At 49.7% G+C, this 13,944-nt stretch overlaps 1 protein-coding gene across 1 annotated transcript in view; it reads right to left on the reverse strand.

Annotated features, from left to right (window-relative positions):
• The window catches only part of LMBR1L (limb development membrane protein 1 like), a 14,973-nt gene extending 2,439 nt beyond the window's left edge, over positions 1-12,534 (reverse strand). Inside the window, exons 1-15 of the mRNA XM_003793603.2 lie at positions 12,116-12,534; positions 8,256-8,340; positions 7,201-7,234; positions 6,023-6,162; positions 5,755-5,858; positions 4,961-5,087; positions 3,777-3,845; positions 3,572-3,636; positions 3,208-3,280; positions 3,031-3,114; positions 2,860-2,936; positions 1,656-1,733; positions 1,433-1,506; positions 1,087-1,177; positions 921-987 (exon numbers count right to left, since the gene is read on the reverse strand). Coding sequence (XP_003793651.1) covers positions 921-987; positions 1,087-1,177; positions 1,433-1,506; positions 1,656-1,733; positions 2,860-2,936; positions 3,031-3,114; positions 3,208-3,280; positions 3,572-3,636; positions 3,777-3,845; positions 4,961-5,087; positions 5,755-5,858; positions 6,023-6,162; positions 7,201-7,234; positions 8,256-8,340; positions 12,116-12,187 — 1,240 coding nt within the window. The 5' untranslated portion in view covers positions 12,188-12,534. The remainder of the gene's footprint in view (positions 1-920; positions 988-1,086; positions 1,178-1,432; positions 1,507-1,655; positions 1,734-2,859; positions 2,937-3,030; positions 3,115-3,207; positions 3,281-3,571; positions 3,637-3,776; positions 3,846-4,960; positions 5,088-5,754; positions 5,859-6,022; positions 6,163-7,200; positions 7,235-8,255; positions 8,341-12,115) is intronic.
• Positions 12,535-13,944: the final 1,410 nt, after the last annotated feature.

Genomic DNA, 13,944 nt, shown 5'->3' on the forward strand with positions numbered 1-13,944 from the left:
CTGGGCATTGTGGTGGGTGCCTGTAGTCCCAGCTACTCGGGAGGCTGAGGCAAGAGAATTGCTTAAGCCCAAGAGTTTGAGGTTGCTATGAGCTGTGATACCACAGCACTCTACTGAGGGCGATATAGTGAGAGTCTGAGTCAAAAAATAAATAAATAATAATACAAAATCATTTATAAAATACAGAGGATCAGGCAGCACCTGTGGCTGAAAGGAGTAGGGCGCCAGCCCTATATGCTAGAGATGGTGGGTTCAAACCCAGCCCTGGCCAAAAACTGCAAAAAACATAAAAATAAAAATAAAAAAGAATTAAAAAAAAACAGAAGATAAGACCAGGCATAGTGGCTCACTCCTGTAACCCTAGCACTGGGGGAGGCCAAGGGAGGTGGATTGCTTGAGTTCTGGAGTTCCAGACCAGCCTAAGCAAGAGATTTCTACTAAAAACAGAAAACTAAAAAGAAATACATATAGAAAAACTAGGCAGTTGTTGTGGTGGGTGCCGGTATTCCCAACTACTGGGGAGGCTGAGGCAAGAGGTTTGCTTGAGTCCAGGAGTCTGAGGTTGCTGTGAACTATGACGCCACAGCAGTCTATCCAGGGCAACAGAGTGAGTCTCTGTTTCAAAAAAAAAAAAAAATTAGCACATCTGTTAGATGATCCACCCAGAAGGAAGGTTTGGGGAAAAGTGATGTTCTCCCAGCAAAAGAAGTAAATGGGAAAGGTATTGGGATGTAGCAAATATAAAAGTATGAGCTTTGAAACAATACTACTCTGAGACTCAGTGTAGGTACTTTATAGAGCCTCAGTTTCCCCATCTGTATAATAGGAACAATGCCTACTTAAGTTTGTTGTGGGAATTAGGGAGAGCAGACAGATATTTGAAAGAAGCCAATTACCTACCATCTCCTTTTGCTACTTACCCAGGGTTCGAGAGAAGACAGGAAGTGCTGAACTTAGGACCAGGAGACAGACACAGTTCCCAATTATCTAGGTGGAAGTCAGGAGAAGAGAGGTAAAGGTAGCAGAGCTGCCAGCACTTACTAGCCATCCATGCACCTGGGAGGCTCCCTGTTTTCTCCCAGATACCTGTGTCATGGCTGTGTCATGCCATCTGGGCCGCAGGCTCCGAAAGAGTGGAGAGCTATAGAAGCCCACAACTGAGGACACCATCAAGTAACTGCCACTGGGTTAGGGAAGAACTGGCAAGCTCCCAAAGATTAATACTCACCTTCAGGGGAACAGACCTTTCTCCCAGCCCTACTTTCAAAATCATCTTTTCCGTCTTTCTGAACCTAATGTTGATGAAGACTTGCCCCCTTTCCCATGACCCCCCTCCAGAATCCCAGAGGAGGCATAGTCAAAGAGGAGCTCTGTCCAGAGTCCCAGGAAACAGGTTTGGAGAAGAGGCAATGGTGGATTTCCAGAAGGATACAAGATGAGTATAACCTGAATGACGGCACCAAAGGAGCCCAGCTTGGAGAAGGAGACCTGGCCCAAAGAGGCATCCTAAGGAGAGGAGTACTGTCACTATGGAACACTCCCCACCACCAGCACCACCCAGCAGCCAGCTCACCCTTTGTCCTTAGCTTCTGCCCCTCCTCCCTAGCTGTGCCTAGGCCCTCTCCAAAGGATATTATTGGAGGGGTACCTATTACCTGCATGCCTCGGGGCATGGCAGCCTCATCGATGAGTAGCTCCAGGATATGGACAGCCACAATGAGCACAGACAGGCCCTGTGTGGGGCAAGACCACAGACTGTCATCTCTGCCTCAGCCCACAGCTGGACCCAGAGCTGAATGTTAAGAGCAGGGACTCTGGTCTAACACTTTCAGTTCCCAAGTCTAGCTCTGCTTCTAGTTAGCTGTGTGGGACTTCCTCAAGGCCATTATTAGCAAGAGTGCCTTTGAAGCTATTATAAGATATACATCTTCCAGGGTGGTGCCTGTAGCTCAGTGGTTAAGGCACTGGCCACATACACTGAGGTTAGTGGGTTCAAACCCACCCTGGGCCTGCTAGAAGAACAATGACAATTGCAACAACAAAAAAATAGCCAGGCGCTGTGGCAGGCACCTGTAGTCCCAGCTACTTGGGAGGCTGAGGCAAGAAAATCACTTAAGTCCAAGAGTTTGTGATTGCTGTGAGCTGTGACACCACAGCACTCTACTGAGGGCGACACAGTGAGACTCTGTCCCCAAAAAATCTTTTAAATAAAAAATAAAAGAGGCTCAGCGCCTGTGGCTCAAGTGGCTAAGGCGCCAGCCACATATACCTAAGGTGGCGGGTTCGAATCCAGCCCGGGCCTGCCAAACAACAATGACGGCTGCAACCAAAAAATAGCTGGGTGTTGTGGCAGGCACCTGTGGTTCCAACTACTTGGGAGGCAGAGGCAGGAGACTCGCTTGAGTCCAGGAGTTGGAGGTTGCTGTGAGCTGTGATGCCATAGCACTCTACCCAGGGGGATAGCTTAAGGCTCTGTCTCAAAAAAAAAATAAAAATAAAAAATAAAAGATACACATTTTCCAGGTAGAAGGCTTGCAAATCTTCCAAATGATAAAACTCATTCCTGAGTGGCAGAATGGACTGGATTTCAATGCTTATTCTAATCATAGGGCAAACCTGCATAACTACTTCATGGCTCTGTGTGACTTTGAGCAAGTTACTTAACTTCTCTGTTTCATCATTTACAAAATGGGCATTGACGGTCTCAGCATAGGAAAGGACATAGAATAGGCACTCAGTGAGAGGCAACTACTATTAACTAATCATCACCAGGTCTCCTGCACCTCCTTCCTCCTCCTTGAGAAGCGCTAAAGCACTACAAGGCCCACTCCCCACCCCTACTAAGGCAGGTATACCCACTGTCAGCAGCAGCAAGCAGAGCATGGCCAGGGGGTAGCCCAGGTTCCGCTGCCAGGCTGAAGCCTTCTGCCGCTTCTCTGTGTAGGGATGAGAGGCTGTTAGCAAATGCCTAGAACAAGGGGCTGGCTGCTCTCCTTGGGAAGACCTCCCACTCCCTACCAGCCCACATACCCAGCAAGACCCTCTGTGTCTGCAGGGCCAGGACCTGTCTGTGCAGCAGCTCCATGTCTAAAGGCAGCCAGCAGGAGGTGGGATCTGAGGGCAGAGAAGATGGTGACTGCGCCCCCCTGTCCTATAGTCCCTGCCCCGGCCAACCGCACTACCCTTCCTGGGAAGACTGCAACTCACTACAGATCCTGCGGGTCAGAGCTGCCTCCTCAAAGGCCGAGCAATACAGCTGCTCCTCCAGGTCTTCTAGCAGCTGGGGCAAGGGAAAGGGAGGGACTGACTATCAGGGAGCCCCTGGCTTCCCTTAACCCCCATCCACTACTCTGTGGCCAGCAGCTTTGTTCAGTCCCTCCAATTGCCTTGTGTTCTGCCTTGTATGACTGTTGAGCAGCTCCAGATGATAGGGGTAAAGAACACGGAAGCAACAAAAGCTGCAGCCCTCTTCAAGTTGTGTACTATGCAACTCTAGGGTTGTTTCATTGTTTATCTCCAGCTTTACAGAAAACTCACCCCACAGGATCAAAGGGCAAAGAAAACTACATACCCGGGGCTTGACCAGAAGCTTCCCAGTGACCGAGAACATGCGGGCAAGGCCTAATGGAGTACATACTGTGGGAACAAGAGCCAGTCACTTACCAGACCCTTCTCTCCACTCCTCCCCTTACCCATCCCTCTATTCTCTCTCCTTCCAGTCTGGTTGCTCAGCCCAAGGATCCTAACCATTCTCTCTCAGACCCTTACACACTCACCCAGGAGCAGCAGGACTCCTAGGAAAGAGATGCATGAGTAGAGGTAGGGGAGGTAGTACTCCCAGAAGTCTGACGGTAAAAAAAAAAAGCATGTCAGTTTGTCTCTTTCCTCTTGCTTACTGGGGGCCAACAGGCCTAAGGGTCTAGATAGGACACAATACAAAAGCCTCTGTGAGCCAGGCACAGTGGCTCACGCCTATAATCCCAGCACTCTGGAAGGCTGAGGTGGGTGGATTGCTTGAGCTTATGAGTTCGAGACCAGCCTGAATAAGAGCAAGACCTTGTCTCTAAAAATAGCAGGGCACTGTGGCAGGTGACTGTAGTCCCAGCTACTCGGGAGACTGAGGCAAGAGGATCACTTGAGCCCAAGAGTTTGAGGTTGCTGTGAGCTATGACACCAGGGCAGTCTACTGAGGGCAACAAAATGAGACAGTGAGACTCTGTCTCCAAAAAAAAAAAAAAGTCTCCATGGGTTAGGAAAACTGGCCAGCACTGGGAGAAGAGGGAATGACAGGGACTACAATAAACTGGAGATTTTGAGCCCTAACTAACGGGCATAACTGCTATTTTGCCCCAGTTACTAGGACTGCTATAACCAGATTCTTTCCCTTGTCAACCAAACCAAAGCCAGATATCTAGATAGTAATGTGAAATTCTCCCAATTCTAAAAATGTTTGTAACTAATCATTCATATATATATATATATATAAAATTTTTTTTTTTGAGATAAGAGTCTCAAGCTATCACCCTGGGTAGCGTGCTGTGGTGTCACAGCTCACAGCAACCTCAAATTCTTGGGTTTAAGTGATTCTCTTGCCTCAGCCTCCCATGTAGCTGGACTACAGGCACCCACTACAATGCCTGGCTATTTTTTGTTGTTGTTGTTGTTGTTGCAGTTGCCATTGGTGTTTTAGCTGGCCTGGGCTGGGTTTGAACCCACCAGCCTCTGTGTATGTGGCTGGTGCCCTACCCACTGAGCTACGGGTGCTGCCTGAATTATATATTTTTTTAATCATTGCATGGCCCCAGTGGAACATTTTTGTGGGCTAGATTTGGCCAAAAGTCCCTCAGTTTGAATTTTCAGTCAGAAGGAGAGAGGCCTAACCTTCTCCACTTTACAAGGATATATTTAGTTGTTCTAGGCAAGGGGACATGGGAGAAGGGAAAGAAACTGGGCCTCTTACCATAGAGTGACTCCCTGCTTGCTTTGTTGTTGTCCACAATGGCTGATGCCACCCACACCATGCCTAGCACCAGCAGAGTAAGGAGCATCAACATCACCACTGTCTCATAGACCCGGCCCAGGACACCCTACCGGAGGAAGAAACAGATAAAGGGGAGAAGAGGGCCAACATCAGGACAGTGAGGGTGGGGAAAGAAACACTGGCGATAGCAATTAGGCTAGGGGAACCAGAGAGTTCTGGATTCAGGAGACGGAAGAGGGGGTTTCTTGTTCTGCTAAGTTGTTCTGTCCTCCCCTCCCCCAGCTGTGGCTATCCCACATACTAGGTATTCTTCATCAGCAACTCCCTTCCCCAGATCCATTCTTCAACCTTATCTGCCCCAAGAGGCTGACCTCTGAGGTCTGCACCACCTAAGCTCTTTGCCCTCCTGTTTCCTGTTAAGCTTTCCTAAAGGGAAGGACCAGCAGGAAAGTAGAAGGTGGGAAGTTTCCTTCCTACATTTCCTCCTACCCTTGGCCCCATGATTGTGCTGGTGGCTATGACACTAAGACAGCAACAACTCCTCTGCCGGGCAGCCTCACATTCCCAGCTCCAGCTACTGGTGGGTCCCAGGGACTGTTTCCTCCATTTCCCCCCACAGGCCAGGGGGTGGTAATGACTTATTATTGTCACTAGAGCCTCAAACTCCTTGTTCCCTTAACTGACCATACCTCTGCAAATAGTCTCTATATAAAGTCTCTTCAGTTGGACCATTTATGTGGAATCCTGCCTGGATATATATATTCCCTACTCACCTTTCTGGAGCCAGCAAAGCCCTCAGACTCGGTGAAGAAGTATGCAAAGGGCATAAGGAAGATGACGGACAGGTTAGAGAAGAGAAAAACGAGGTTCCAGAGGCCTGAAGCAAAAACAGAGAAGAGGTGGTCAGTAAAAGGGCTGCAACCCACAGAGGACTAACCCTGTAGTGAGGAAGTGGGGAGGGATTAGCCCAAGGCTGCTTGGGCCTGCCTGATTCCATGTGCTCACCATCCCCACCCCAAGCTGCAACCAGGAGCCACGCACCATGGATGAGGGAGCCGTTGAGCCACTGGATGTAATAGTTCCGAGGCAGTGAGAGCAGCACCTCGTTGCTGATGATGGAGAAAGGCAGGAGCAGGACAGCACCCAGGGCAACCGCCAGGGTAAAGGTGCACAGCTCGAGCCTGGACAGGGAAGGGGAGAGTGCCCCTGCTTAGCTTAGCATTCACTGTCCTATGTCCAGGAAGCACCATTTGTCTCCGAGGGCACGAGTGGCTTCTAGAACCTGCTGTAATAGTGACTGACCTAGGGAAGGAGCTGTATAGCTGGGGATCTGCCCACTGCTGCCACACTCTACCTCTTTACCTCCAGGGCAACCTGAAATATGGGATGGGCACAACCTCAGGCATTCATGGTAATCTGGTCATCTGCCATGACACTTGCCCAGGTGACCCCAGGAATGTGGTCTTGTATATGCCTAAAGGGTGTGCCAGGCACGATGCCAAAGCTAAGGGGCCCAGCTCATCTTCTCTACTCAGGGATTTGGACTTCTAAACTTGCTTCCCTCAGCCTGGATAAGAGTAGGGTCACATCCCTACTCGCATATGGCTATGCCCTTCACAAAGGCATGAGGGCAAAGGAAGACAGGGGGAGCTAAAACCTAGCTTCATAACCAATGCCTGTGCCCTGGACTGTAAAAGCTGAAAAGAAGGGACACTTTTATGTCCATAATGGGCAGAGGGCTGCCTTCTAATTTGTTGACCCAGAGGGGTCATCTCTCTATTTTTGTTTGTATGCATTAGTAAATAATAGCTGCCTTGGATAAAAGACCTTCCTCTCAGAACCAAGCATGCCCACCCTCAGGGGTCCTCCCATCCCCATGCCTGGCTCTGTTTCCATCAGTCTATACTCCTACTCCACTCCTTCTCCACTAGCCACTGGGAGGTAAAGCCAAGCTAGAGCCATTTCTGGTGACTCAGGCCCCAGCTGACAGTTCCTGGCTATGAGGCTCCCCGAAGCTCCTGGCCTAACCAGGGAGACAGGAACAACAGCTTTTCTGAGCGTCCTCAGGGTGAGGTAAAGCCGGAAGAAGCTGTAAATGGGGTGGAAGCAGAAACTCTCTCCTCACTGAGACCTCCTTTTTCCCTTCAGCTCCAGAGGCCTCCCCTAGATCCTATCTCCTAACTACCACTGGTGTCAGGTGCTGAGGCAGTGACACTTACGCAATCTTGTTGACTGTGGCATCTTCATCATCCACTAAAAGAGACAGAGGTATGAAGAACAAAGTAGCATATCAGTGGGCAGCTCTGGAAGCCACCTGTTACACAAAGCCCCCTAACCCCTCCATAGCCCCTGAAAGGAGGCAGAGTTGAGCAGGAGGCTCTGGGAGACTTCACACTATGAATTCCACAACCTGTTCTCCAGCCAAGATGGTACCTAAAGATCAGTGGCCCCCAGTGGAAAGAGTGTAGGCCAGAAATTCCTGTACTTCTCTCCCTCCCCCAACATCTCTCCCATCACAGGTCTTTGTAAACTCAAAATACAATCAACAACTGGTCTCTGAGGTTGGATATACAAGTGACTGGATGCAGGAAAGGAAAAAGAGGAAAGGGGAAGGGGAGATTCACAGAGAAGGTCCCTAGAGGAATTACACTAGGGTAGCTGCCTTGTTAGATGGGGGCTCTTCAAGCCACCCTGAGAGGAAAGAAGGCTGGAGCCAGAACAGGATGTTTTGGACAGTGTGGGGCTAGGAACTGGGGTAATCCCTGTCCCCCTTCAATCACACCATGTCTACAAGCAGGATAGATCTAATCTGAGCATATTTAGGCTTTCTATAAAGAGAAAGGGCACCATCACCAGGTCCCGGGGCCTCAGTGATCAGGGAAGTCTCTGGTCCCAGCTATGGGAGCACTAGGAGAGAAGACAGAGCCCATGTCTCTAATGACATTTGCCCTGCAGTTGGCCATTTCAGGTTCACAAAGAGCTTTCACATTAACCATCTGATCTGGTCCACACAGGGGACTAGGTAGACACCATAATGCCCATTTTGCACAATGAGACTGAGGACTGAGAAAGTTACATAACTTACCCAATAGACATTTCTGTCTACTTTCCACTATGCTACCTGCTCCCGGGAGCAGGAGGCTGACGATGCAAAGACTCCAGAATAGTCCAGTACAGCCACCTTTCCTTTCCCAGCAGGCACCTTAAGCCCATTCCCCTGACACTGGCCCCATGGCAACAGGAACTCTAGCAGAAGGGAGGGACGTCACAGTACCTGTGATGAACTCAGCAGGCTTCTTGAAGTGGGTCAGGAAGATGTGGCAGAGGATGTAGAGGGTTGCAAACAGAAGGGTTGAGATCTGTGGCAGAATATGAGCTGAGATGAGCTCTGATCCCCAGCACCACAGCCCCAAGGGCCTCTCTGTTAATTCTATTGGATCACTTCCCCAAAACAAGGCTATCTGTTTCTCTCCAATAATTCCTTCTAGTCAGGGTCTCAGGAGCCTTGTGAAAGGACCAGACAGGGACTGCTCCATGCACCTGGGGAAACAGCACTATGCCCAGCCCTCCAAGCACTTTCCTGGGAGAAAATAGCTTCAGCCCAACCTTGGTTGGTAAATGAGCAGAAAAAAATTCCTAAAATAGACCACAGAAACAAAGGAAATTTACTCTGAGCACATTATTGGAAAAGGAAGCAGGTTTGAGGGGAGGAAGATGTCTGCAATTTCCTGGGCACACTACCCCATCTCCTCCCCCTGCCACCCATACTGCTGCCTTGACTCAAGCTCTAGGAGAGAATAAAGTAGGAATCATGTTCCTAGACCAAGTCAGAATTTCTACTTTATGTTTATTCAGGGGCCATGAAAGATCAGGTCTGTTCTGGGCCAAACCAAAGCTTCATTTAATCCTTAGACTAAGAGTAGACTTTAGTTGGAGCCCCTAAGAGTAGACTTTAGTTGGAGCCAACTATCTACAAAGTTTCTAGAGCCAGTATCAGCCACTTTAAAGACAGTTCATTGGGGCAGGTGCATTGGCTCTCACCTAGTACCCTGGGAAGCCGAGGCAGGCAGATTGCTTAAGCTCATGAGTTTGAGGCCAGCCTGAGCAAGAGTGAGATCCTGTCTCTACTAAAAATGAAAAACTGAGGCAGAGGATCTCTTAAACCCAAGAGTTTGAGGTTGCTATGAGCTATGATGTCAAAGCACTCTACCCAGGGTGACAGCTTGAGACTCGTCTCAAAAAAAAAAAAAAAAATCCCATCTCCTCAAAAAAGCACAAAATTGTGCCAGGTATGGTGGCTCACACTTGTAATCCTAGCACTCTGGGAGGCTGAGATGGGTGGAATGCCTGAGCTCACAGGTTCGAGACCAGCCTGAGCAAGAGACAGACCCTGTCTCTACTAAAAGATGGAAAACTAAGGCAGAGGATCTCTTGAACTCAAGAGTTTGAGGTTGCTGTGAGCTATGGTGCCATGGCAATCTACCCAGGGTGACAAGGTAAGACTCTGTCTCAAAAATAAATAAATAAATAAATGAGCAAACAAATAAACAAAAGCAGTCCATCCTTGGAACCTACCTTAAGAGACTTCCAACTCCAGATCTAGATCTCTCAGGCCCTATCCCACACCCTCGAGTGGCTAGACCTCCAACTGCCAGTTATAGCAGAACTTGGCCAGGTTATTCTGCACATAGACAGACCTCTACTCCACTGCAAGTAAGCTACTATTACAGAGGAAGGGATCAAGACCAGAGAGTCTCAGGAAGAGATGTTATAGTGTCTGAGATAGGTCAAGACAGGATCAATCTAAAGGATTTTCCAATCCCCAAGATGAGCTAATGCCATAGAGAATCTACAGACAGCTATGTAGACAAGGATGGAAGAAGCCAGAAGCCCAGAGTCTTGGACAAAGTTGTAGCTTTCGATAGTAGGGAAGCAGACTAGAAGGAGCCACAGAAACTGCAGCTGCAGGATTTTTACAGTCTAGTGTTCTTGCGTAATCGCTAGGAAGCAGGGAGGGCTCAAAAGGTCAGACTGGAGTTCCACACAGCTCCAGAGGAGGTTAGGTTGTTCCCTAGCCAGTCTAGATGGAAGCCAGGTGGGGGAGGCACCAGAAGCCTTCAGTCTGCCCTTGGCCAGCACTGATGTCTTCAGCTAAATAGGATTAAGGATGGGGGAGACATTCAAGAGGCTGCATCTATCCAAGGTCTTAGCCCTCCAGTTCTCTAGGAATGTGGGCTTCTGGCCCTACACTGTCTCAAGGCCTGGGTGTGCCTCCACAATATGCCCAACCCCACCACATGGGACTATCCACACAGGAACATGCAAGGAAGGCTTCCTGAAAGCAGACTTCTACTGGAGTTCCACACATGGACCAGTATACTTTCCAGTCTGCATCAATAAGGGCAGACCTAGCTAAGTCCTGGCTCACTCTACCCTCCAATCTGAGGCTGCTCAGGGCCAGCTAGAGCCCAACCTGAGAAACATGAAGGACAGTTCCATCAGTGGGTTACTCCACTCATTAACACATTTCTAACTCTTGGGCCGGTGCTTGTGGCTCAGTGGCTAGGGCATTGGCCCCATATGCCAAAGGTGGTGGGTTTAAACCCCCAAACTGCAACAAAAAATAGCCGGGTGGCTCAGCACCTGTGGCTCAAGTGGCTAAGGCACCAGTCACATACACCTAAGGTAGCAGGTTCGAATCCAGCCCGGCCTGCCAAACAACAATGACGGCTGCAACCAAAAAGAAAAAAAAAAATAGCCAGGCATTGTGGTGGGTGCCTGTGGTCCCAGCTACTTGGAAGGCTGAGGCAGGAGACGCGCTTAAGCCCAGGAGTTGGAGATTGCTGTGAGCTGTGATGCCACAGCACTCTACCCAGGGGGACAGCTTGAGGCTCTGTCTCAAAAAAAAAATAGCCGGGTGTTGTGGCAGTCGCCTGTAGTCCCAGCTATTTGGGAGGCTGAGGCAAGAGAATCCCGTAAGCCCAGGAGTTGGAGGTTACTGCGAGCTGTGATGCCACATTACTCTACCGAGGGCAACAAAATGAGTCTCACTTTGTTGCCCTCGGTAGAGTGATGTGGCGTCACAGCTCACAGCAACCTCCAACTCCTGGGCTTAGGCGATTCTCTTGCCTCAGCCTCCCGAGTAACTGGGGCTACAGGCCGCCGCCACAACACCTGGCTCATTTCTAATTCTTGAAAACAGTTCCCTTTCTATTTAGTATTTGGAGATGAGGGCTACCCTGGGGATCTCTGGGGAAAGAAATAGAGAAAGGAGAGAGATGGGAATTCTGAGCAGGCCTGAGGACGCTAAGACCCCCTAGGCTCCACTGCACACAATGCAGTGCCATTGCTGTGGGGCAGATTCAGCAGCTGCTTTAGGTAGCAGTGAAGCAGTAAGCAACAACAGCCAGGTGCCCTCTGGAGCACAGAGGGACCACTCACGGGGGAAATCTCTAAATGGCTGGGAAGTCTTGCAGAGTTTCAAACAAACACCAATAAGAGAAAAAAAGGGCGGGGGGGAGGGGAACCTTGGTTGTTCCTCATCTCTACAGTTTAGAATCCATCCCAGCAAGAGTTCTTCCTTCCAAAGGTAAGAGACAACCCACCAAGTCCTTCGGTTCCTCCCCCTCTGCCATCACTACCTCCCAGGTTTTTTCCTGGCATCTAGCTCAGCGTGACGATGTCTCCCTGCTCAACATCATATGGGTTTGCCCTCAATCCAATTTATGGGGGAAACCCAAATCAACCCGCCTCGAAGCAAACTCATCCTTCAACTATCAGACGAAGATAGGCAGGCTCACTAGACTATCAGACACACGAAGACCCACCGCCAGAACACCCGCGGGGGTAGGGGATCGGAGGAAGGGCGGGGGGAGGGGCATGTAGGGGAGGAACGGAAATCGACCGGCTTTGTTTATCGCACAAGGACCCAGCTGATCCGATCTAGGGGCTCGCCAGCTGGGCACCCGCCCTTCTGTCTGGCCCAAGGCCTTCGTTGCCCGCCCCTGGTCCAAGCAGGGTCTGACGGCGCTCTGAGCCCAGATGGGCTACCACCTGAACTTCTACCTCTTCCCCCAACACCCGCGCTTCACCCCGCCTAGGTCATCCCCCTTCCTGACCGGGTCCAGCACTCACGATGCACTCGCGGACCCTCTCGTGGAATAGCTGTTCTCGCACGGATAGCACTTCGTAATCAGCTGCTTCCATACTCTGCTCAGCATGACTGGAGCGGGGGTGTCTCTGGGCCCGGGGAGGACGAGCGGGGATGAAGCCGCCGCCGCCAAGCACCCGGACCCAGCCAAGGAGCTTTCCTCGCTGCCTGCGACGGAAACTCGGGCTAATCTGGGGCTCAGATTCAGTCGTCGGGAAGCCCCACCCTTAAAGGGGCAGGCACAACCCCGCTTAGATTTAAAGGGCTCCGGCCCCCACCTTTGCTCCCTCCCCTTTAAGGTCAGGCCACGGTCACGTTTCAACGCAAACTTCAGCTATCTAGCTCGCTAGGAGAAAGCAAGAGGCTGGTTCCACCTTTTTAAGCGACCAAGTGACGCCACAAGGGGTGGGCGGGTTACTTCCAGGGAGCGTAATTCATTGGTCCATGAAGGGTTGCCACTCATCATTGGCGGAACGCTGATAGGCTTGCCACATGGAAGGAGGCGGGATCTTTTGGGCCTACAGACGCTTGTTCTAAAACTAAGCAACTGTCCCTCTTATCTCCTGCTGTTGAGAAGTGACCGTTCCTCGATTTTAATAGCGGCTGAGACTTCAGGTTGACCTTGGTTAAATGAACCACTTGGATCAAGCCAGCCAGGCAGGATGTGAGCGCACCATAGCGGTCCTGAAAGGTACCACAGCTCAATAACCCAAGGTCGGTCCACAGTAGCATTTTCTGTGAGTTTGTGTTGGGGGGCTCCCCACCCTCTGCCTCCTAGTCGCCAGGAGTTTTCACTCAGTCATTTTTGTGGAATGTCTCGTTTGTACTGGAACATAACTAAAGTAAACTGCATAGAGGACTACAGAAACGTCCTGACACTTGTGAGGAAATTCCCACAGGGGATCATTGGTAAGGTGAGCTGAGTCAAACATTAGCTAACCTCCTACTACGTGCCATTCACTTTATGGTTGTTTTGTTTGTTTTGAGACAAAGTCTCACTTTGTCGTTTTCGGTAGAGTTCTGTGGCTTCATAGCTCACAGCAACCTCAAACTTTGTTGAACCCTCTTGCCTCAGCCTCCCGAGTAGATGGGACTACAGGCGCCTGCCACTACACCTGGCTAGTTTTAGAGAGAGGGTCTCGCTCTTGCTCAGACTGGTCTTGAACCTATGAGCTCAGGCAATCCACCCACCTCAGCCTCCCAGAGTGCTAGGATTACAGGTGTGAGCAACCATACCCAGCACAATTTTGTGCTTTTTTGAGGAGACAGGATTTTTTTTTTTTTTTTTGAGACAGAGCCTCACTTTGTCACCGATGCAGTGTGTCATAACTCACCGCAACCTCAGATTCCTGGGCTCAAGAGATTCTCTTGCCTCAGCCTCCCAAGTACCTGAGATTACAGACTCCCACTACAACACCGGCTATTTTTAGAGGCAGGAGTCTCGCTCTCTAGCTCAGGCAGTCTGCCCACTTTGGCCTCCCAGAGTGCTGAGATGACAGGTGTGAGCCACTGAGCCCGGCTATTTTACTTTAATTGATTGCCTAATGTCTATGGTGGAAGGCAATGGAAGCCCATTCGCTGTCTAAGGTAATTGTATCTTGCTTTGTAAACTTTCTTACTCTGTAAATCTATCTTTCTCTTGCTCAATAAACGTTGTTTCATGCTTGTCTTAAAGAAAAAAAGACACTACACAATCTTTCTTTCAAATTTATGAAAAAAATTTTAATTCAATTTTTACTATTAAAGATGCCACTAAATCTCCTTTTATCCCTACCTATCTTTGACCTATCTAGAAATATTTGAGAGAAGAATC

The sequence above is a fragment of the Otolemur garnettii genome, unplaced genomic scaffold (genome assembly GCF_000181295.1).
Source record: "Otolemur garnettii isolate 467f Iridium unplaced genomic scaffold, OtoGar3 scaffold00070, whole genome shotgun sequence".
Taxonomy (NCBI): Eukaryota; Metazoa; Chordata; class Mammalia; order Primates; family Galagidae; genus Otolemur; species Otolemur garnettii.